This window comes from Aotus nancymaae, unplaced genomic scaffold, assembly GCF_030222135.1.
Source record: "Aotus nancymaae isolate 86718 unplaced genomic scaffold, 86718_ANA_hifiasm-v0.15.2.pri h1tg000117l, whole genome shotgun sequence".
Lineage (NCBI taxonomy): Eukaryota > Metazoa > Chordata > Mammalia > Primates > Aotidae > Aotus > Aotus nancymaae.
In genome coordinates this window covers 2,651,028-2,675,250 of record NW_026988532.1, presented here as the reverse complement: position 1 = coordinate 2,675,250, position 24,223 = coordinate 2,651,028, and the positions used below count along the sequence as shown (strand labels likewise).

At 30.5% G+C, this 24,223-nt stretch overlaps 1 protein-coding gene across 11 annotated transcripts in view; it reads left to right on the top strand.

The window, feature by feature from the left end:
• The window catches only part of COL11A1 (collagen type XI alpha 1 chain), a 213,134-nt gene that overhangs the window by 65,143 nt on the left and 123,768 nt on the right, over positions 1-24,223 (top strand). For 9 of the 11 annotated variants that reach the window (XM_064371076.1, XM_012438753.3, XM_064371082.1 and 6 more), the window contains 15 exons: positions 3,301-3,417; positions 4,013-4,105; positions 6,293-6,547; positions 7,441-7,503; positions 8,907-8,948; positions 9,884-9,946; positions 12,339-12,413; positions 13,496-13,579; positions 15,621-15,677; positions 19,362-19,415; positions 21,247-21,300; positions 21,433-21,486; positions 21,665-21,718; positions 22,873-22,926; positions 23,050-23,094. In XM_064371076.1, the coding sequence (XP_064227146.1) occupies positions 3,301-3,417; positions 4,013-4,105; positions 6,293-6,547; positions 7,441-7,503; positions 8,907-8,948; positions 9,884-9,946; positions 12,339-12,413; positions 13,496-13,579; positions 15,621-15,677; positions 19,362-19,415; positions 21,247-21,300; positions 21,433-21,486; positions 21,665-21,718; positions 22,873-22,926; positions 23,050-23,094 (1,164 nt within the window). Of the gene's footprint in view, positions 1-3,300; positions 3,418-3,680; positions 3,831-4,012; positions 4,106-6,292; positions 6,548-7,440; positions 7,504-8,906; positions 8,949-9,883; positions 9,947-12,337; positions 12,414-13,495; positions 13,580-14,753; positions 14,800-15,620; positions 15,678-19,361; positions 19,416-21,246; positions 21,301-21,432; positions 21,487-21,664; positions 21,719-22,872; positions 22,927-23,049; positions 23,095-24,223 lie in introns of those variants that run through there. The other 2 variants (XM_064371085.1, XM_064371084.1) reach the window with 2 other exon arrangements.

Below are 24,223 nucleotides of genomic sequence, written 5' to 3'. Positions count from 1 at the left end.
TAATAAATATGCCCATTTCTTTTATAGGTAAATCAAAGCTTTTTCCAGCTTATAATTTTGTCTATTTAATAACATATCTTTATCCATTTTTAAGATTCATATTGTTATATGCCTGGCACAACTTTACAACCATAACCACAGACTAAGAGATGTATAATATAGATAGATTCTAATTTAATGATAATATCATCACATTTTAATTCTATTTGAACCTAAACAATGCCATTTAAATAGATGACTAGCTAATATTAAAATTATGATGGATTTGAGATTTTATTATTAAGTTAAATTATCTTCCTATCTTGTAAGAAATTAGATGTTAAATCTACATGATTCCTTTTGATATTCTTTCTTAAAAAAGGATGAAAACAGAAAATGAAGTGACAGAAAGACAATCTTTTATAAAGGAATTTAAAAAACAATTAACTTTCCACAATGTATTATCTTTTCACTTAATATGTATCATACTTTCTAGTTCTCCTTAGATGCACAGGTTTTTACTGATGTCACCAGTTTTCTTACAAATTAAGCAAGAACAGACTTTATGACATTTCTGGAAGATCCTTTCTCCTCACATACTCTAATTTCTACCAGAATACCGACAAAGTTGAAATTATTCAGTTACTGCGTGTTGCATATATTTGTCTGATTGATTACAACTAGTTCCTTCTTCTCTACTTGTCTCAAGCTATCCTTAGAATTCCATAGTGAGAAGACAGAATTATCTCCAAAAATAGGTTGTAAGGCTTTATGTAGCAATATATGTATTGCAATATATGCTCATCAATGTCCTGAGTATATTCATGACCAACACACAGAGGAAGCAGTGCAGATAAAGGAGAACCAGAAGTGATTTTTTTTTTTGACTCCTGAATAAGCTCTAAAAGAAAGATGTGCTAGCTGGGCACAGTGGCTTGCACCTGTAATTTCAGAACTTTGGGATGTTGAGGCAGGAGAATCACCTGAGGTCAGGAGTTGAAGAGCAGCCTGGCCAACTTGGTGAAACCCTGTCACTACTAAAAATATTTTTAAAAACCAGCCAGGCATGATGGTGGGCACCTGTAATTTCAGCTACTTGGGAGGCTGAGGCAAGAGAATTGCTTGAACTTGGGAGGAGGAGGTTGCAGTGAGCTGCGATCATGACACTTGCACTCTATCCTGGGTAACAGAGAGAGACTCCATCTCAAAAAAAACAAAACAAAACAAAACAAAAAAAGATGTGCTTTATTGTCTAAGGCAGTTAACATGTTATTTACTCCATTATTTTATAATCATGTTATTTCTTCCATTTTAAAAACAGAAAGATGTGCTTTAGTGTCTAAGGCAGTTAACATGCTATTTACTCCATTATTTTATAATCATGTTATTTCTTCCATTTTAAAAACAGAAAGATGTGCTTTAGTGTCTAAGGCAGTTAACATGCTATTTACTCCATTATTTTATAATCATGTTATTTCTTCCATTTTAAAAACAGAAAGATGTGCTTTAGTGTCTAAGGCAGTTAACATGCTATTTACTCCATTATTTTATAATCATGTTATTTCTTCCATTTTAAAAACAGAAAGATGTGCTTTAGTGTCTAAGGCAGTTAACATGCTATTTACTCCATTATTTTATAATCATGTTATTTCTTCCATTTTTTCATAACCAGTCTGGTTAGTCAACATTTGGACAGTTTAAATAAAGGACAGAATTATGAAAATTAGAAGATAATTTGTCTTGAAAGAGAAAAACATGATATTAGGTTAATGGACTACTTCGGTACGGGTCTATATATATCCTTCAATAGCAGATTTCAATTAAAATGCATTTAAGTTGTCCATGTTTAAAATTGGTCCTTTATGCTTTTACTTATTGTTTTTGCAATTGATAACTCCTCTATAAGTTACTAGAGCTTATTGTTAGAAGGCACAGTCATCACAATATTCTAAAACATTTGTGGTCAACAGTTATTTTGGTGGCAGATTAAAAGGGATTAGTTAAAATGCCAAGAGAGATCCAGTTGAGACATAATTAGAATTGTATCAAATACAGTACTTAAGGAATTATGTATAGATTTCCCCTGGCAAATATATATTATGTGTGTGTGTGTGTGTGTATATATATATATAGAATATATATATTTGCCCTAGGCAATTATATATAGATTGCCCCAGCATATTATATATATATATTATATGTTATATATAAATATATTTAAATATATATAATATACAAATATTATATATATTTTTAGAGTTTTAACTTGAGTTTACTGCTTAATTTTTATGCTACATATGATTTAGTGTATTTGGTTATTTTGATTAAAGACAAAATTTAACTTAAATTTTATTTAATAATATCTATATTCTTGATTGAAAAATAAAATTTTAATAAATATATTTAGCTTTGGCGTTGAGCACATTACTTTGCTCATTATTTAATATGTATGATTGTTTTTATGTACCTCTGTTAAGAAACATATCTCTCCTTAATTAAAATCTTTTAAAACAGAAGAATTTAGTGTAAAATACTGTTTTCCAATGTGAATTCATTTTGAGTTTTTAAAGATATCTAAGTGTTATGCCTTTTTTCAATAGAGAAAAAGGTAGTAATTTCAAGTATTAAAATTTTATATTAATTATGAGCATATCTAATTTTGAATCTTTTAATGGCTCACCAATATTTTGTGCTGTTTTTGATCTTAAGTCTAAAGGAAATTAGGGATTTCTTAATAAATTTTAGATTTTATTTTCCCATTGGTTAGAGTATTTCAAATAGAATATACACTTATTTCATGTTCTTTGTATCCTCTTTCCCTCCTCCCCTCTTTCCCATCTCTCACTTGATAGGAAAATCCTTTTATACATAGAAAGACTACTCTCCCCATTTTTATTTTTAGATACGTAGATTAATTAAAATTTCCCATTGAAATTACTGTAGAGATCTTATAGATAAACATTGCATAGCAATTTTTATAGTCAAAATTAATGGATATTTGACATCTGTGTCCAAGTACATAATTACTGTGTTTCAATTAACATTCCCTAATTAAGAGTTTGAATTACTTTCCACATTTTTAGTTTTCTTGTGATACTAACTTCTATCCTGCTCATAGGAAATGTGCTTTGTCGCTTCTATGTTATTATACTCTGTATAAGGCAGTATAATACTTCCATGTAATACAAAAATAACTTATCAATAACATTAATTTCTTGTCTCTTAACATTTACTCTATGTAAAAGTTAAGATGGTTCTCACTTTGTAAATAGTATTTTGCCACTAACACAATTGCTTGATATTTTTTCCCTTGCAATGTAGTATGCACCAGAGGATATAATCGAATATGACTATGAGTATGGGGAAGCAGAATATAAAGAGGCTGAAAGTGTAACAGAGGGACCCACTGTAACTGAGGAGACAATAGCACAGACGGAGGTAAAAACAAAGCAGTGTCTGTATATGTGGTGTCCTGCTGTTTGTCATCCTGCGGTTCCTTATGTTGACTGTTCCTTAAACTTACCATAAACCTTTCATTCATCTTATTCCTTGGAGCCAATAACTGTGATTTTTATTTGACAGTAGCCGTTTTGAAGAATGATATCCATTTTACTTTTACTTAGCTTTCCTTTCATCTATGCTCTATATTTCCCTTCTCATTTATTTGTGTTTTCCATTCCATCTTTCACCACAATTTACAGAAAAAGAAATCCAATTTCAAAAAGAAGATGAGGACAGTGGCTAACTCAAAGGAAAAGTCCAAAAACTTTACACCCCCCAAATCTGAAAAATTTTCATCCAAGAAGAAGAAAAGTTATCACGCATCAGCAAAAGCCAAACTAGGGGTAAAGGTAGCAAAGAAAAATCAAGATCTATCCTAGATAAGCTGGAAGATCTCTGATGATGAGTCATAGTCTTAACCCAACTAGATAAATACTCACTTGGCTAATACTATAACCCAATTAAATCATGATTTCCATACCTTTGGGGTTACTGTACATGTTTGCTAATTCTCTTCTGAATTTACCATTAGGCAAATATCGTTGATGATTTTCAAGAATACAACTATGGAACATTGGAAAGTTACCAGACAGAAGCTCCTAGGCGTGTATCTGGGACAAATGAGGTAATACGAATAGGCAGTATTCAATCACAGTCCCCCTTTTTAAATGTGTAATTTATTTTGATATACTTCACTCTGGAAGAATCTATAATTTCTCAAAACTCTGATGTTTTTATTCTTTTACTAAAGTAAGTGAAACAATAGCATTGGTTCACTATTAATAAAAGTAGTTTGACATCTGAAATCAATGTCAATTCAGGTTTTGCATGACTCTTTGCTTCATGCAGACGCTAAATTGATCAAACTGAATTGGCTGCTATCATTTTCTTAATTGCTCCTGGAATTGAGCAAGCTTTTACATGTTGTGACTAAGGTATTCACAACATGATTCTTCTGTGAGAAGAATCGTCTAAAGTGAAAATTGTATCATTAAAGGATACAATTAGAATTTTACTCCATCTGGTGAATAATCATGCATTATTATGACAGGAAGCATTTTGAGAAAACATAGTCTTAGTGGACTTAAATCGCTATTTACATTTTCAAACTTGTTATTGTGATATTAATTTTTATTAAACTAATATATCTTAGTGTTTCCATTATTTTCTATGAAAATATTTAAGTGCGCGTAGGTAAAAGTTAATCTTCCTGAATTTGATATTGCACATGCATTCTGATCATGGAGAATACAACATACAATTCAGTTTAACTTTGTTAAATATCTGGCATACATTTTGGTATAATTTTATCAGAAAATGAATATAAGAAATGCAATTTAGTTATAAGAAAATGTATGTAACATGTCTCTCAGTGAGACAAACAGACTCAGTAGTCCTTTGTATATAAACACAAAATTGAGAATAATAATTTAGAGTGAGAATGGATGTTAAGTTTCTTTTAGTTAAAATTACTAATTTTCAAAAAGTGAGTATTTTCACTCAAGATGTTTATTTACCTAACCAAATTCATCTAAGCTTTTTAGTTCAGAGCTATGATTATAGCAATATTCTCACCCTAAATGATATGGAATCTTTGTAGACAGCATATATTCCTTATCTAATAATTCAGAAAATTATGGTTATTGGACATTTAATTTTAGTGAAAAAGTACTAATTATTTAAACACATATTTTCATTCACATGATTGTGTAATACTATTATCTAATATTACTCTATCATCTAGATTTACTATGTAATAGAAAATTAGTTACTTAGAAATGAAATTTACACATTGGCAAGATAAGTCTGGACAATACAACAAGATCCTGTCTTTACAAATAAATAAATCAATGAATTAGCTGGGCATGGTGGTGCATGCCTGTCTGCCAGCTACACAGGAGGATGAGGCAGGAGGATCATGTAAGCCCAGGAGTCCCAGGCTGCAGTGAGCTGTGATTGTACCACTGGACTCCCGCCTGGGTGACAGAGTGAGACCTCATCTCAAAAATAAAAAGTAACAAGATAAATTATCTAATTAGAACCTCATCATGATCATAATAAAACCAAATATTCACATGATAAATAGGATTCAGGTTGATTCTACTAGTAAGGAGTTATGAGAAAAACATGGCATAAGTTTTTATCTATGTCTCTCAGCATTTTTGACATAATTCTTACTTTATTAAAATTTCCTCCTTACTTTTGAGAATTGTACAGTGACATTTTTATTTTATCGTAATGTTAATAGCTATCAATTATTTACTTTAAATAATTCATTGGTGTAATACTACTTCCCTACAGATGAAGTAATCTGCATAATAATTGCAATGATGCATCTCTATTTATACTGACATTGTTACATTATTATTTTATTTATTGGATGAGACTCAAATTTACATGGCTTATACTTGTAGCAAAGGTATTTCATAATTATGTTCTGCAAGGTTTAAAATTAGCCAAAGCTTCAACTCCATACGTATTTTATTGCTCAAATCTTAAACTATGAAGTAAACATGAAATTGACTAACATGTTTTTTCCAATGGAACAAGCAAATACACATGTTGACTCCATGTGAATATTTGCAGTTTATTGAGGAAAGTGCTTTGAAAGCAATATCTCTTTGTACATACCAATGTACAAATATATTTCTTTCAATGGTACTGAAAGACTACTTTCCAGGCATTTAGAGTTGCTTGAACAGTAATAAAATCACATCCCATTGCATGCCATCAAACTGTAATGTAAATGCTTATCTTGCTTTACTAACAATAAACTTCATGTTCTCCAATTCCTTACAATTTAAATTAATAGCCAAATCCAGTTGAAGAAATATTTACTGAAGAATATCTAACGGGAGAGGATTATGATTCCCAGAGGAAAAATTCTGAGGATACACTATATGAAAACAAAGAAATAGACGGCAGGGACTCTGATCTTCTGGTAGATGGAGATTTAGGCGAATATGATTTTTATGAATATAAAGAATATGAAGATAAACCAACAAGCCCCCCTAATGAAGAATTTGGTCCAGGTGTACCAGCAAACACTGATATTACAGAAACAAGCGTAAGTTGATATTACGCTCTGTGTCATTGTATGTCTTATTTATGGGATATTTTTATGTTCATGTCCATCTTAATATCTTTGCAGGTTTAAAATGAAGATTGAGTTTCTATGTAAATTATGAATGCTTATTACTACTAGGATGCCTTATTAGATTCTCTCACGTGGGAATCTTCAGCAGTTATATCTTTGGCCATGCTATTGGAGTCTTTATTTGAAAGTAAAATCTTGAACAGAATTGCATCAGAAATTTGTCATTAATAAGATTAAAACATAGTTGTTATTGTTCCATGTTGCAAGTCTAATTTCTGATTTTTAGAATATTTCATTAAATTTAATTTGATGACATTTCTTAATGCCTGGGAATAATAACTGACATCTATAGATGTCTTTAGTTCAATCGCATTTTAAAATTCAGTATTAATGCTTATTATGCCTCTCTTTTAATTTTTGCCCTGTTTAAGCCTTCAATAGGTTTTTACATTTAAATATTTTAATAGGTTGTTTAGATTGCTAAATTCTCTTTTTAAAAATTTAAGTGGCTGGCTGGGTGCAATGGCTCACACCTATAATCCTAGCAGTTTGGGAGGCAGAGGCAGGCGGATTGCCTGAGCTCAGGAGTTTGAAACCGGCCTGGGTAACATGGTGAAACCCTGTCTCTACTAAAGATACAAAAAAATTAGCCGGGTGTGGTGGTAGGTGCATGTGGTCCCAGCTACTCAGGAGGCTGAGGCAGGAGAATTGCTTGAACCTAGGAGGTGGGGATTGCAGTGAGCCGAGATCGTGCCATTACACTCCTGCCTGGGTGACAGGGCAAGACTCTGTGTCCTAAATAAATAAATTTGAAATGGCTTTAATACTGACATTTAGGCTGTTTTGAATTTTTCATTTAACAGATAAATGGCCATGGTGCATATGGAGAGAAAGGACAGAAAGGAGAACCAGCAGTGGTTGAGCCTGTAAGTACCCCTGTGAATGCACTTTAAAGGTTGGTAAAATTGCTTATGAGCCACTATTATGTTAATTTTTTATGTATGTTCATATGTTACCAATGATAATCTTGATGTCCAGATGTTTACAATTTACCACAAATAGGTAAGTTAGTAAGGTCTTGTCTAAAAAGGAGTATTTCCATAAAACAAAACATTATAGAGCTGCAGAATTTCAGAATTTGAAAGTAGCTGAAATTTTTCTTGTCTAATTCTCTTATTTTAAAACTAAGGAACCTGTGATCTAAAGGATTTAAGTAATTTTCCTGAGGTTCCAAATGTTTAATTAATGAGATATAATAGGCCTTTTAGCTTTCCTACTTTCCAATTCAATAATATTTTTCTCTAATCTCTATGACTTCACATTATTTGAAATATATTATATGACATACATATTTATTTTTTACATATCCAAATTGTGTCACATGATAACATAAAATTAATCTTTTACTTCCTTTTCATCTATGGAAGAATCTCTAATTCACTCCAAATTGTTTCTTTAAAATTTATATTAACATTATAATTGCTCATAATACTGATAAGAAACATATTCTTACCTGGAAGAAATTTTACTATTGGTTCCTGCTAATAAGCAACTTGGAAAAACTAATGTATTAGAACTGAAGGTAGAACAACATGAATGCCATTTCAGAAATTGGAAGGACATAAAAATTTCCACAAAAAGAGAGAGAAATTATAAGGAATAAAACAATGCAGTTTTAAGGACCTTATTGGGCATCTACTCATTACTCCAAAATCATGCAACATGCTCACAAAAAACTTTAAAATTATTTTTTTCAGAATGAATCAGTTCTTATTATAAAAAATTTTAACCACCTTTTAAAATGACATTACAGCTTTTCAGCAGTCCAAAGCTGGAGTGGAATTAGAAACATTTTAGAACTGAGTTCTTATCCTGAATAGCTCTTTATTCCTTTGCTTATAAAGAGCTTATCTCATATTTATCCATATTGCTTTTGCCTGGACATTTTTGTAACTTCCCTGAATTAAAGTGCTTATGTGCAATTTCCGTTCATTCATTCACACAGCAAATATTTACTAAGAACTTGGTAGAATGTTTTGTTTGCTCCATTCTTGAGAGCACTTAGCATATTCTCCTTTGTAATATTATTCATCTAAATATCTATTTCCATTCCACTTAAGTCACACATTCTCTGACAACACAGCCTATATCTTCTACTATTTTGAATTTCTTTCCTTCGCTGTGCAAAAATGTTTGTAATTAATTTAAATGGTAGAAATAGATAATTCACTGTTTAATATGCAATGATACAGTGTTCTTTTATATACATGTAATTTAGAGGTTGGGGGTTACATTTCCGTGGTAGAGATGTTCTCTTTTCTTATTATAGGGTATGCTTGTGGAAGGACCACCAGGGCCAGCAGGACCTGCAGTATGTAAATGTTTTAAGATTATTTTTGTCTTTTTAAAGTAATCATATATAAGATTTCTATTAATCACTGAATGAGAACATTTTAGACTAATTAGGACATTTAATTATAGAAAAATATTTGCTCAGAGGAGCTGGTGGCTTTGAACTGCCTTTTGATTTGTCTATCCAAGTAATACTCTTTAAATTTTGTTTTAAATATTTTTGATGCTTAGATATCTCTGCCTCTTCTAAACTCATTTTCATCTTTCTACTGAAATATATGAATGTAAAGAAAAGCCATCCTTATTTTCATTGCAGAGGTATAATTATATCTCAGCAAATGGAATTGAGAATTCTAGGTAGACTGTAGCTGCCTTATCTATGCCTCTGTGTGAAGTAATTATCAGATTCCATTGTGGTTTCCTGTTAAGTCTGATGTTACTCAGTGTGTTTATTCAGTGATTGTACTGATCAGACCTTGTAATAAATCCTCTATCTTTTGTGGAATTAATTAAATTCTTGTCATATGAAATAATATATGATACTGATGCATTTAAATGCTTTTACCTGTTTAAATAATTTCACTCATTAAAAAAATATAAATGCCTCTAACCTAAGGGATTTCTACGTTTTTAACTTGGCTATCATATTTTTGAGATCTAATTTTATGAGTGTTCCAATTCTTCAGTTAGAACTGGGACCAAATACTTTATATTGGCATATTCTCCTTTCCTGTTTTTCCTTGGAATGTTTGTCTCTGCCCTGAGAGCAGCTGAGCTAGCTACAGATTGGTTGCTATATATTGTCTTTTCATAGGAAGATAAGTAGGACAACTGTTTAGAAGACTAGTGTATATTTATAAAATATAAATGAACTCTTTGATAGGTCTTGGGTGAATTTGTCTGAATATTAGTGAGATTAGGAATCTGATTCAGATATGATGTGTTTCTGTATAGGGTATTATGGGTCCTCCAGGTCTACAAGGCCCCACTGGACCCCCTGGTGACCCTGGCGATAGGGTAAGTGAACAGACATCACATCTCGTTACAAATGCATGTCATGCGGACTAAAATAATTAAAATATATTCTACAAGTTTAACATGTTATTCTTCCTGTGTGTGGGAGGGGTAAAGGCAGCATGAATTCAGTGCTGCATAACATTTTAGTTAGCTTTTTAAATATTATTTTTAAGTGAGGATAAAAATTGTGCATTTATCTATGGCATAATTAATAAGCAAACTTTTATTTTCAACCAATATTTATATTGATATGACCTCATTACATTAGGGGTTCTGGTCTCTAAATCTGAATTCCAGACATATTTTCCAGGTATTCCCATTCATATTTAGTTTGATGCTGACAGAATGAGTTAATAAATCTAAATTCTACTTCTTTGAAGATCAAACCCTGGGTTACATGATGAAATACTTCATTTGTATTAAGTCTCTCCAAACTTTTCATAAAAATCCCATTCCCTTTTTTCCCCTACATCCTTGAGTAGTCAGTAACTTTGTACTTTTTTTTTCTTTTGTTCTTTAAAAGTAAAGTATCAGAGCTGAGAGAGGTGGCTCACGCCTGTAATCCCAGAACTTTGGGAGGTGGAAGCGGGTGGATCATGAGGTCAGGAATTCAAGACCAGCCTGGCCAAGATGGTGAAACCCCGTCTCTACTAAAAACTTCAAAAATTAACTGGGCACGGTGGCAGGCGCCTGTAATCCCAGCTATTTGGGAGGCTGAGGCAGGAGAATTGCTTGAACCAGGGAGGCAGAGATTGCAGTGAGCCAAGATTGCGCCATTGAACTCCAGCTCTGGGCGACAGAGGGAGATTCCATCTCAAAAAAAAAAGAGGATCAGAGATGCAAATAACTAACTTATACTTTTTATATAATTACAATTCAAAGAATGTAAAAACTCTTTTTAATTTAAATTTAAGGGAGGAAGATTTTTAAATATTTCGGAAATTCTAGCCTGAGTGAAAGCTATTTAAGGTCAGAGGACATAAAAAGTGTATTACGCAAACACTATGTAATTTTTATTTAAAATAATGTTCTTTAGGTTAGTTCTTATATACTCTGCTTACTTAACTTGATACATCCAGTTTCTTGGAGACATTTATTTGTAATAGTCATTTTAGTTAATACTTTTAAATCACACCATATTTTCATGAGACCATTTTGGAGTCTATAATTTAGTGACCTTAAAACTCTATATCAGATGATAAATTCATCTCTTTACACTGTGCCTTATAAATACAGATATATAAATGATCTAAAAATGTAGGAAATATTTTATTAATGGGAAATTATACTATTCAAGCTAGATTTGTTAGGATTAAAAAATATTTTTATAGAAACCATTATTTGAACTTACTTTAACAGTTCTTTAAAGTCTGTACAGAATCTATTGAAATAATGTTCTAAATAAAATATAATTTTGCCAATCTAGAATCAATATTAACTATTTTCTAAGAGTTAACTTTTTATAAGAAATTCACATATGAAAAGTGCCGCTGCAGTTTTTTTTATATTGAATGAGTGTTCTGAGTTATAATTCTGTATCTAGTTATTTATTAATTTTTGAATTTACTTCCCTACCTGCCAAGTATGACTTGGCTACATGAAAGTATCTCATTATATTTGAAGTTTATGGACATATACCTTGTATCTATGAGTCACTTACTTATGAACAGATGCATATATTATATATTTAATATTTTCTATAATCACATCCATATCTTGGATTTCTGGTCACCATAGTCACACCTAAACTTCTAAATGTACATGTCCGTGTGCATGCACATATACAGACACTGAGTATATTTCATCAGTAAATATTTAAAGTAAATTAGTGATTATCTATGATTAACATTAACATGCTAAGATTAGCCATTTTCTATGTTAGAAAAGTATCTCTTCTGAAGACAGTATCTATTATCTATTAAAATGTAGTATGTAATTAAGTATTCTACTGAATAAATACTGTTTATGTATCTGTTAAATAATACTGAAATATACCTTAAACTTATTAAATTTAAATAAAACTTTCATTATTTACTTAAATCTGTTTTTATCTAACTATAAGAACCAGGATTGTACTACTTGTTTTTCTCACATTAATTTCCCTTAAGATATATGTGAACTCTTCATCTTACACAGTTATTAGGCTGCAAACAACTTTGAGCAAAATTTATATCTTAGGTGGATTATATATTAATAATCAAACATTTATTAAAATAATCTAAAACTGGTACAAGAGAATACAATTCTGTCTAGGAATACTTACTAAAAACAGATTAAGTAAGGTAGAAAGCATAAATGCAAATTAGATAAAGTAGACATAAGTTATTCTAGTTCTAGTAAATATTATTATTTTAATATTTATTTACTTTGATTATTTCATTTATTTTCCTAGGGCCCCCCAGGACGTCCTGGCTTACCAGGGGCTGATGGTCTACCTGGTCCTCCTGGTACTATGTTGATGTTACCGGTATGTTTTTTTTTATGTTATAGAAATGACTTTATATCTTGTCATCTGTTTCTGAAAATTATTATTGAACCAATTGAAGAGCAATCAACTAAAAACCGTTGTCTGAGGTAGAAACACTTGAAATTAAGCAGAATTTGGAAATTCAGGAAATTTTACAAAATAAATGCTGATAAGTATCAATCTCTGCATTAAAACTAAGAGTTCATTATTTGATTACACTCTTAGCAACAGAGTTTTTAAATAATATTTCCAATTGTGGTTTATCCTGAGTCACATTATTCACCTGTTTTTCATATGCTATTTAACATATCATTAATATACTATTTATCATCTATTATCTATATAGTTATAGATAGTATATATATATATTTGTAGTGTTACTCATTGCTCAAAAATTGTTTGCTTTACTGAAGATTCCTTTGTAAAATTTTTGTTGCCCTGGTGTTTTGGGAAAAAAATTTTATTTTATTTATCAATTTCAATGTAATTAACAAAGTTTCAAGAAATAATTACTTAGAGTGAAAAATTGACTCATATACTGCATTTTATTTAAAATGGGCAAACTTTATAGAGGAATATTAGAGAAGATCTGTTTTATAACATAAGTACTTAAGAATGGATGAACAAAATAAATAAATCACAAGGAAAATTTCCTGTGTATTAATGGATAGTCCAAAAATTTTGACAAACTAAATAGAGATTGAGCTATAACCATCACTGAACTTAGTATATTTGGAATTTTATACAAATGAATCAGTAATATGCGTAGCATTTGTGCTGATAAAAAAATGTCACAAAGGTTTATTCCAGAGATATAGAAATTTTAGCATTTAAAATTGAATAAGATTTTCTAGTTTCTTCTTCTACAAATGGTAACATGTCTTGGAAAGAACTTCCATAAGAAATAGAAGGAGAGTGAAAAATACAAAACAAAACAAAACAAACTGGGTCTCATGATTCATTATGGAGTTACCTGTAATTTTGTAAAATACTACCATTTTAATAAGTGGGTTTATCTAATGATTAAAGCACATAAATGAACATATTTGACAAAGCTAATTCTTAATGTTATCTCTTCTAAGTTCCGTTATGGTGGTGATGGTTCCAAAGGACCAACCATCTCTGCTCAGGAAGCTCAGGCTCAAGCTATTCTTCAGCAGGCTCGGGTAAGAAAGGATAAACATGCATTCTCACAAGATGACTAACTCTGTGTCAAGAATGTATTTCTGTACATATGGAAGATGCTACTATTATTAATTGAATATTTACTTCTGAATAGTATATTGAACTTAGTTGGAAAATGCTAAAAATTATATTTATCTAGCAGTGATGTTTATTAATTGAAAATTATAGTTAGGTAACTGACCCATGTAATATTCCCCTTCTATAATTCTGGCAGTCTCCCACCATAACACACAAGATTTCTATTTATTTCTCCCAAAGAGTATTGTTGTATTTACACTTAGTACACCTTATCTTTCACATCCAGTTTTACTCTGCTAACACATAAGTCAATGATTGGTTACAATTGAGAGAATAAAATTTGAAATACATTTGTTCTGAATTTTCTGGATTATTTACGATATCATGGATAACACAGAAAATTACATTTCTTGGACATCATATATAAGAAAGAAACCTTCCACATCTCTTATAAACCCTAATCTTTATAGTCTGTAATATTTTTTAAATTTCAGTTTATGAATTCTTTTTATAGTTTAAAGCTTCCACTATATGTAGACTTATAAAATATAGGATTACATTTATGTTTTTAAATTAATTTCATTGAAATTAGAATATACATAAGAAAATAAAAAGGGTAGACCAGGAAGGAATTTGAATTCATATAATATTTTTATTTATAGTATTGGTTTTCTTTTCAAGGAACAAGGAAATAAATGACTTATGGTTGGCATTGATATAGTTACCCACTTCCTAAGCAATAAAAATCACTTCTGTGATAAAATTTTTATTCATCATGATAAATTTATGCATCTGTAAAAATATCTGAAAACATGAGTGAAAATTGTAATGCAGGCTCAATATTTGTTTATGTCTTTCTTAAATCTATTAATCTGAAAATATTATTTGGTTGCATCATGTTTAAAGATAGTGAAAAATTTTAATATTTGTTTGTTTGACCTTGGCATAGTGCAAATGTAAAATTATTTAAAATAATTTACTAAACATTTCTACAACTTATAAAATATACTATTTTGAACAATCTTAAGGTAATTATTTGAACTTAAATATTTTCTGAGGTCATTGAATTCCTCATTTTATTAGTCCTCTTAACCTACTTGAAAAATAGGTAGCAAGCATTGTAATTGAATTTTTCAGATATTTAATCTCAAGGATTGAGAAGTATATTGTCAAAAATCTCATGGTGAGTCAGTAGTGACTTTGGAGATCCTACTGTTTTCATCTCATGCACTTTTCTAATATGATTTTGCATTTATTTCTGTTGTGGTATTATTTTTGATATCTTTGTGATAAATCTAAGTGTTCATCTATTGAGCTCTCTAATATTCAAAAGTAGCACACAATACTAATTTAACATCTATCAAATTTTTATATTTTGTACTGTATGTGCTCCAGCTTTTCAAGTATGCTAATTTCACATTTCTAATATTCAGTGTAACAATAGTGCATGTAATCAGTTTATTATGTCTTTGATTATATAAAATAAAATATTCTTCTCTTTAACATTTTATTTGAGATTTGTTAACAGGCACATATTATCATAACACTTCCTGACCAGTTTTGTTTTAGGCTGTTTGGCTTTAGTTATCATAATTTTTCCTAAAATATTGCCAAAAGAATTTTATCTAAAGCCTCCCAAATCGTGCCTACATATTTAAGAGAAAAAGGCTATGCATTATTCTTGAGTAACTACAGAATAGTTCATTATCAGATATTAGAATAGTTGTTCTAAAATCCAGTTTAACTTTTATTTTTTATTAAATCACAGCAATGTATGTTACATGACTTTATATGTTAAACAGTTTTTTAAAAATGTCTGATATTTACCTCTTTGTCATTGTAGAAACTTGCCGTTCTTCAGTAACCCGACACTCTTTCTAGCATGTAGCTCTTAAATCTGTGTTGATCATGTGTTACTTAAGGGTAGCTTGTGTGAATTCATGTTGTATTTTAATGTGCTCTTCCAGGAGAACGTTACTGAATTTGATACATTTTGTTTTCTAGATTGCTCTGAGAGGCCCACCTGGCCCAATGGGTCTAACTGGAAGACCAGGTCCTGTGGTAGGTTACCCCAACAAAGATAATGCATGTTAGATTATTCAAATTAGCAGTTCCCTGTGCAACTTCTCCCAGGGATTGTGATTATCTCTGGTTGGTGACAATGTGTATGTTTTCATGCTTGCTGTTGTCTCCATTAAAAAAAAAAAAAATCTTTCTTGATTCAGTTTTTAGTACATTTTGATGAAGAGGTCTCAGTAAAAAGTTTTTAAATTGAATAAATAAAAAATGTAATTGAGTCATATCCAATTATTAATTTCTTAAACTATAAGTATCATTCATTTGCCTAATATTCAGTTTCCAAATGCAATTTTACATGAAATCCTTGAGACTTAATATTATATTAAACAAAATTTTTGTTAAAAAATAAAAATATATTAAAGGCCAATGAAAATTATGACACACTCTTAGGGTCAAGCAAGATACTTTTTTAAACTACAGGTTGCCTCTGTATTCCACAAGGTGCTTCAGATATTAGAGAGAGTACTTTCTCTTGTAGAGACTCTTGGAAATAATAAAGCATTGCTTTTTCTTACAAGCATGATAACAAACTAGGATATTTCAAATATTTTTGTCTAAAAAATCTTCAAAGACACTAGAATATGCTAATGTTAAGCTGTGTAGCAGTTCACATGAAACACAATGATAGTATTCAAACTATTTATTTTTTCCCAGAGGAAAAAAACAGGATTCAAACCAGGATTCTCATTAATTTTAGAATAAATGAATAAATAATTTATATTTTAAATATTTGTTTTTTAGTATAAATTTTTTCTACTATGATATGCCCTCATAGACTTTCAAAATATTCTAAGAAAATCAATCTGTTTATGGAATGTATTACTCTGAAAGTTAAACTCTTATCTGTATTGTATGTAGTAGACATTGATAGCAAAACTATTGTATTCAAATTTGAATCAAGTAAGTAGTCTTCTATTTATTCTGTTTTACTGATCATATTAGAATGATACTTTTTCTTCATGTATTTTATTAAATGTTTTGTTATGTAGATTTCCTTATGTTTATATTTATCATAATTCAGTCATGAAATTTCCTAAGTATTTTGCAGGAATATACATTCAATCATATAAACTCATGTGAAACCTATATTTTGATAATATATTTCATATAATTTAAATTATATAAATTAACACATTATAAAATGTTTAACATGTATTTTATCATGCTTTGCTTTTCTAAAATACAGTAATATGGCAGATTCTACATCACTTAACAAATTAAAATAGTTAATTTTTAAATTATTTGTTAATGATTCAAATTTACATAACAGGAAAGTAAGCAGTATATTTATGTATTGTAAAATTTGGGGTCAGAAGAATTAACCTAGGTATTTTATTAAAAATAAAAATTCCTAGTGCTCTGAACTTCAGACTCTGATATTGTAGATCCAGAACCGGAACCTGCGACTGTAATTTTAATACGTGCAACTGGTTGATTCCTATGGCCAAACATGTTTGAGAAACACTGCCATAGATGATTGAATTTACAGATATCAGTCATAGGGTACCTAAAATTTTATCCAAAGAAACTTCATTACTTACCTTGACAAACACAAGGAAATGGATCCATGGAGGCTAATGACAGCAACAAGCAGAAGCAAGGGAGGCGCATTGCATTAAAGGTTCTTGTTTTCATTAATCAACCATTAAGAGCCAGCCAATTTTCCACAGCCTGTGGGCAAAAAGAAAACACTGACAACCATATATACATTCTCAATGTTATAGCCAATATTAATTAATTTTATCTACTTATCTCTGTGCTATAAAAGTTTTAGCTTCCTTAATTATTGAAGGTAGATATTGAGAGAAAAAAATCATATTGTTTCTTTTTACCATTTACTCTATTAAACATTGTTTCAAAACAAGTAAATTTGATGTTTGCATCAGAATATTAAATTATTAGTCTTCCAAATATATCTTACTTCTGTAGTCTAAAAAAGTATTTACTAGATTGAGATTTAGAAAAGAAAGTCTACATCAATATTTTGACATCTGTACATTTTTCCTATGAAAAATTATTTTAACCAATTGTGTACATCCAATTATCTTTATACCCAAATGGAGGACTGTACTATCAAACATGCAGGAAATGGAGAAATAAAAATTGTTTATAAAAAAATAAAAATTGTTTTTTTTTCCCATTCTTTTATTGTCAATGACTGTGCGCCATTTTTTAGAATAAGTGTTTGGGCAAAGTACTTATAATCTGTTGAGTAGGTAGTGCTTATATAGAGAGAATATAATACAGTCAATTAATTAAAATAGGCTGTTCTATAATTGCATTCAATTCTGTGATTAATAATCTGATTTAATGAAGAACCCCAGTTTTTCTCTTGCAGAAGTTTATTTGCAATAATTATTTATTAGAAGCTTGAAAGTCATTATTCTTTTAATTTTGAAGGTTAGAAAATTCATGTTATTTGACTTTTTGTATTTCATGAGCATATTAATACTTCTTTTACTTTGGAGTCACCAGGAGGATATAGATCGCTAACATTTACAGATTTAGCTAATTTTAATCTTTGTCATACTTTATATGATGTGGTATTTAATGGAATGTGTACAGATTTAAATAAATTAGAAACTTTTAAAACACACAGTGTTTCAGCATGAAGTAACTGTAATCACCATGTTTATTTTAATGTTTGGAAGTTTTTTGGGGATATGAGTAGCCGAGTATTTAATTTTAAAACAATTTTATTGCTTGTTTGTTTATTTTAGTTTATGGTGCTAGTTGTTGTTGTGCCTTTTTATTTTTTATCTATTTTTATTTTATGAGATGGAGTTTCGCTCTTGTCACTCAGGCTAGAATGCAGTGATGTGATCAGGGCTTACTGCAATCTCCACCTCCCTGTTTCAAGGGATTTTTCTGCCTTAGCCTCCTGAGTAAATGAAATTACAGGCGCCCACCACCATGCATGGCTAATTTTGTATTTTTAGTAGAGACAGCGTTTCACCATGTTGGCCAGGCTGGTCTCGAACTCCTGACCTCAGGTGATCTGCTAGCCTTGGCTTCCCAAAGCACAGGGATTACAGTTGTGAGCCACTGCTCCCAGCCACTTTCTTAAGTATGTAAGTGTATTTAAGAGATATTTATTGTATAGACTTATCCTCATAGGAGAAAACAAACCAATCTTGTAAAAATGCTTTACCACTATTCATGACAATTATGATAGTATAAACAGCATCTGGTTCTTTCCATTTTATTATTATATAGTTCAGAGTATAAATATATCGGAATATAAAAGCAGTAACAGTTTGTCAAGACCTTACAGTATAAGTGGATTAAATGCATACATGATTTGGTAATAACGTGTTACTCTACTACTACATCACAGTGCAGTGATAATGCCTTGTGTATCATCATATGTGTTCTAGTAGCACACACACAAAAGGCAATTTCCATGTGATTTCATGAGGTTAGCTTCTGCGTAGTTATACATAAAATATAGACCTTTATTGCTCACATATTGAAATGTAATCAGTATGTTGAGGAGATGTACTTCAATGCAACTACTTGAAAATTTTACTGTGTATTTAATAAGTTAATGCTAATATGATTAAATATATCTTGAATAGTGTTTAATTATTTCAGGTGCAATTGACAGCATAAAAGTAATTATGGAATTGCTAAATTAAATGATATATCCTCACTTTCTCTCTATAGGGGGGACCTGGTTCAGCTGGGACCAAAGGTGAGAGTGGCGATCCGGGTCCTCAGGTAAAAAATAATAATTTGTCCTTTTTTGACTGGCTTCTTTGATACGGCATATTTCCTTTGAGCATGCATCATAGTTCATTCTTTGCATTCCTGAGTACTATTCTATTGATGTATGACAGTTTATTTTGAAATACGAAAAAAATTCAGAGAAAACCAATTAAGAGACTTGGGTGATTCAGGGTATAGTAGCCTTCTTTTTTATGTTTGGTTAATTTTGCCATTAAAAGGATGGAAAATATTTGCAGTTTAACTGGGAATCGTATAAAAATACTGAAATTACACTATATGAAAATGTTGGGAGTTTATTCTTTCCCAAAGTTTGTGAACTTTTTGATCAACATTTTCCTTTTATGAAATAGATGAATCTGAAAACATATTGCAGTAGTTGTTTTGGATTTTAGTTTTCCTTGACTCCTATCCCAAAGGAGAAATATGTTATCAAAGGAAGGATTTTTTCATTAAAAGCTAAAAAATATTTGTACTGTTATTGTTGCCTCTGCTTTTAAACTGGAGTTCAGGGTATTCTTCTCATTACAGTATTTTTTACAAAAGTACATACTCTTTAGACATTTTTTTTTTTTAAAGATGGAGTGTCACTCTTCTCTTTTGCCCAGGCTGGAGTGTGTGCAGTGGAGTGAGCTGGTTCAAGGGATCCTCCTACTTCAGCCTTCTGAGTAGCTGGGAATACAGGCATGCACCACTACGCCTGGCAAATTTTTTGTATTTTTGGTAGAGTTGGGGTTTCACCATGTTGCCTAAGCTGGTCTTGAACTTCTGAGCTCAAGTGATCTGCCCTCCTGGGCCTCCCAAAGTGCTATTTTATAGTAATGAGTCACCATGCCTGGCCTCTAGACGATCTTAATTTTATATATCTAGAATGAACATTTCACAGTGATTTTCAAATGTGGGTTTCACTTTTTTCTACCGTATTTATGATATGTATAGTGTTTCAATTAACTAAAAAGTGTATGTAGTTAAAAATTAAGGCCTATGTAATATTCAAAGTGGAACTACATTTGACCTATTATTAGCTGAATAATTTTATTTTAAAACATGCCTATCGATCCTCACATAAGGTATATATTGACACATTGTAGTGTACTGCTACTGAAGACAAAGATAATGAGAAGTTTAAACCTTTAATTTTCCATAGTATGGTGCCAGTCATTAATTTGCTTCAGGGATTGCCAAATTGTCCTCAAGAATTTTGTAGCTGATTGAAAGAGATATGTACCAGGCACTGTGCTAAATTGTAGGAGTATAGTGGGGAAAAATAGATTGGTTAAAGACCTTAGCTGTTCACAATCTAAATGGGAGATTCAAACATGAGAAAAGACAATTACAATCCAAGATTATAAGTGCAATGAAAGAAGAAATATCTAGTAAAGAGCATCAAAAAAATGAAAGAAAAGTGAAAGAAAGAGGATTGAAAAGAGAAGAGAAATGGACAGATGGTTCAGAGTCTGTTCCATCAAGGGAAATTTGAAACCACAAGGTTTTGGAAATAAAATGTGTAATCAGGAACATTTTTTAAGTTTAAAATATCTCATTATATTTCTTTTACTTAAATGTAACCTCATGTCTACATATAAAGTTAAGTGATACGATCTTTTTTGTAAGATGCCATTTAGAAAAAAATAGGTATTTATTTTATGTTATCTATTTTGTCTTCTGCTTTATCTGAACTTTTACATAGAAATAATTTTCTTGTGTTTGAACGATTAAGGTAAAGCTAAGAGAATATCAGTTTCTGAAACCATCTCTCTTGGTGTTATGGAGTTTCTTGACCAAGAATTCTAAAATATGGTTTAATTATGATGTCTTGATATAGGGCCCTCGAGGTGTCCAGGGTCCCCCTGGTCCAACAGGAAAACCTGGAAAAAGGGTATGACTTATTTTCTTTGTGTATTTTGAAGACATCAGTGATGATCATTAGTTTTTAAATTTATTTATTTATTTTACATACTTGCTGGTAATAAGAGTCCCTTTTGTTTAATCATGTTGTTGGCATTATCAGGGCCGTCCAGGTGCAGATGGAGGAAGAGGAATGCCAGGAGAACCTGGGGCAAAGGTCAGGAGCTCACATATTTTTATATTCAGATCCTGTGTGTCAGTTCACCCTGGAAATTTATATATTTAAAAATCAAATTTCTGAATATGAAAGAACATTTTATGTTCAAATTTTAGTATATATCTAGACTGAAATTATGATGATGATGATGGTGATGGTGATGATGATGGTTTTACAGGGAGATCGAGGGTTTGATGGACTTCCAGGTCTGCCAGGTGACAAAGGTCACAGGGTAAGATACATCTATTTCTTTTTTTTCAGGGAATTTTATAAAATATTTTAGAATTGACGACAATTTAGGAAATCAGAAAAAGAAGAAAAATTAATTTAAACATTTGTGAATCCATTGAATAAATTATTACATCTAATAGATACTAGGAAGAAAATAAGTAAAATTACACATGTGGCATTCTTTGTGGTAAGTTCTTTGAATATTTTTAGACATTATAATATTCCTTGTATGTAAACATAAATATAATAGAATATATACATGTATATGGAAAATATCACATTAACATAAAAGCAAAGTGGACATTTAATTTCACCTCTAATTTTTTTTGTCTATGGAAATATACTCAAAAGAAGATATCTGTAGGTAGTTTGTCATTAATACAGTGATATACTAGGCACTATATTATTTTTTGGTGATGTTAAAAGCTTTCAATACAATGCAAGAACTTGTAATTCATGAAGGCTAAAGAAACCATAATCCTGAACAGTAATCCAGTAGATATTTTTAATAGGAAATTATTTAGACAATCTCTCAGAAAAAGATCAGCTATAGATCTTTCTTTTCCGGCATTAAGAATGAGGATAGGACAGCCTTTAAGTAAGTTGGAGAAGAAAAAGCATAGTAAAAGAAAAGAAAACCCTCTGAATGTCTGGCAGAACATATAATGCGTGTCTAACATATAAGGATCAATAAATAATTTTATCCATTAAAAAAATACCAAATTTCTTTAGTCCCATGAGTTATTTTGATTTTATGTAAATTACTTAAAAGCAGAAAATATTTAAGTAAAAATCACCAAAGTATATCTATATTTAATACAATCTTCGGCAAAATGTTTCTAAATAATTTAACTCATATTAATTAAATATCTGAAAACTATTTTAGGTACTTATTTTACATAAACCTTTTGTATTGAAAATTGAGAGGAAAATATTATTACATTATAATTATAAAATATTATTAGCATAGTAACATGTAAAGCCAGTTAAAATTGTTAAATTATAATTTATCTACAAAATATTTGAAGACAGTAAATAAACAGTATGTTTTTCGTGCCAAATGTCCTGTTTTATTTGGTTAGGACAGCTACCTCATAGACTTGTAAGCATTCTACTTATTTCCGTATGCTAATCATATTTATGTTGACTTAACAGGGTGAACGAGGTCCTCAAGGTCCTCCGGGTCCTCCGGGTGATGATGGAATGAGGGTATATTAATACTTCTTCTCATTTCTTTAAGAAATATTTAAAATTAAAACATAATAAAAAAATCACATTGAAATGATACATCATCTAAATGTTATATACTCTCATTAATTTTGTCAATTACAGGGAGAAGATGGAGAAATTGGACCAAGAGGTCTTCCAGGTGAAGCTGTAAGCAACTTACTTTTTTATTTTTAAACAATATTTCTATTTTATGACTAGTGACTGGTGTTACACATATAAAAGCAATGATAAACTTAGGTAAATATTGTAGTCTTAGCTAAGCTAACCAGTTAATTGTCATACAAAAAAAATAAAAAAGCATATATAGAGCTCTTTTTTTGTTACAGAGAAAATCTTAGACAATTGAGGGAAAAGTCTGTGGAATGTAACATCTTTCCAGCCGAAAAAGTTACCTTAACTAGTGTTTGTAGCTGTTTCATTGTTTTGTTTTTTATTCTGTCATCCATAATTCCAAAATTTATTTATGTAGTGAGAAGTAATGAATCCTATTACCAGAAGAAAAAAATAATATGTCACTTAGAATATACCAGACATAAGGATTATATCACTTTTCTCCACCAAATATTCCAAATGAGGAAACTGATCTGGTTTCCAAAGCTAGCTAACAAAGTAACCCAAAGCTAGCTAACAAAATAACTAAGCTAGAAACAGGCCTCCTAATTTTGCTTTAAATTGCCACATTCTACCTTGTGCCACATTTTAGATCCTTGACAAGTAAGTTCAAGTAAGTGGGAGAGAATTTAGATTTTGCTGACTTCTCTAAAGAAGGAAAAGAAGGTGAGCAGGTATAGGAAGAGGAAAACGAAGAAATGAAGAAATCAAGTACAAATAATGATAATTTAAGAAACTTCTCAAAAATGGCTTCTGTAATCTCCATATATAGTTACACAGCTGGTCGTTTTCTTTCCTCAGTGAATGCTATTTTAATATGAAATTTACCTAAATGTATAATAAATGAGAATCAGGACTCTTCTGTTTGTATAGTATATCTGATTGAATAATAATGTTCGAAGTTGCCATTGAAATCAGAAAATGACAGAAAGGTGTCTTATTGAAAGTATTAAACTATTTCATGTTTTAAAAATTCCCCAATTGATTCAAATTTATAGCATCAAAGAAACGCAGTTTCGGTATTAAAAAAACTATTATTTATTCTGGCTTTTGGATCAATATAAACACTAGATGTTTATGTTATGGACACCACTTTCAGTGCGTTAATAAATGAGGTCCAAATATTTTCACTTTAAAATAACCTTAGTATTTCCTCATTGGAAGA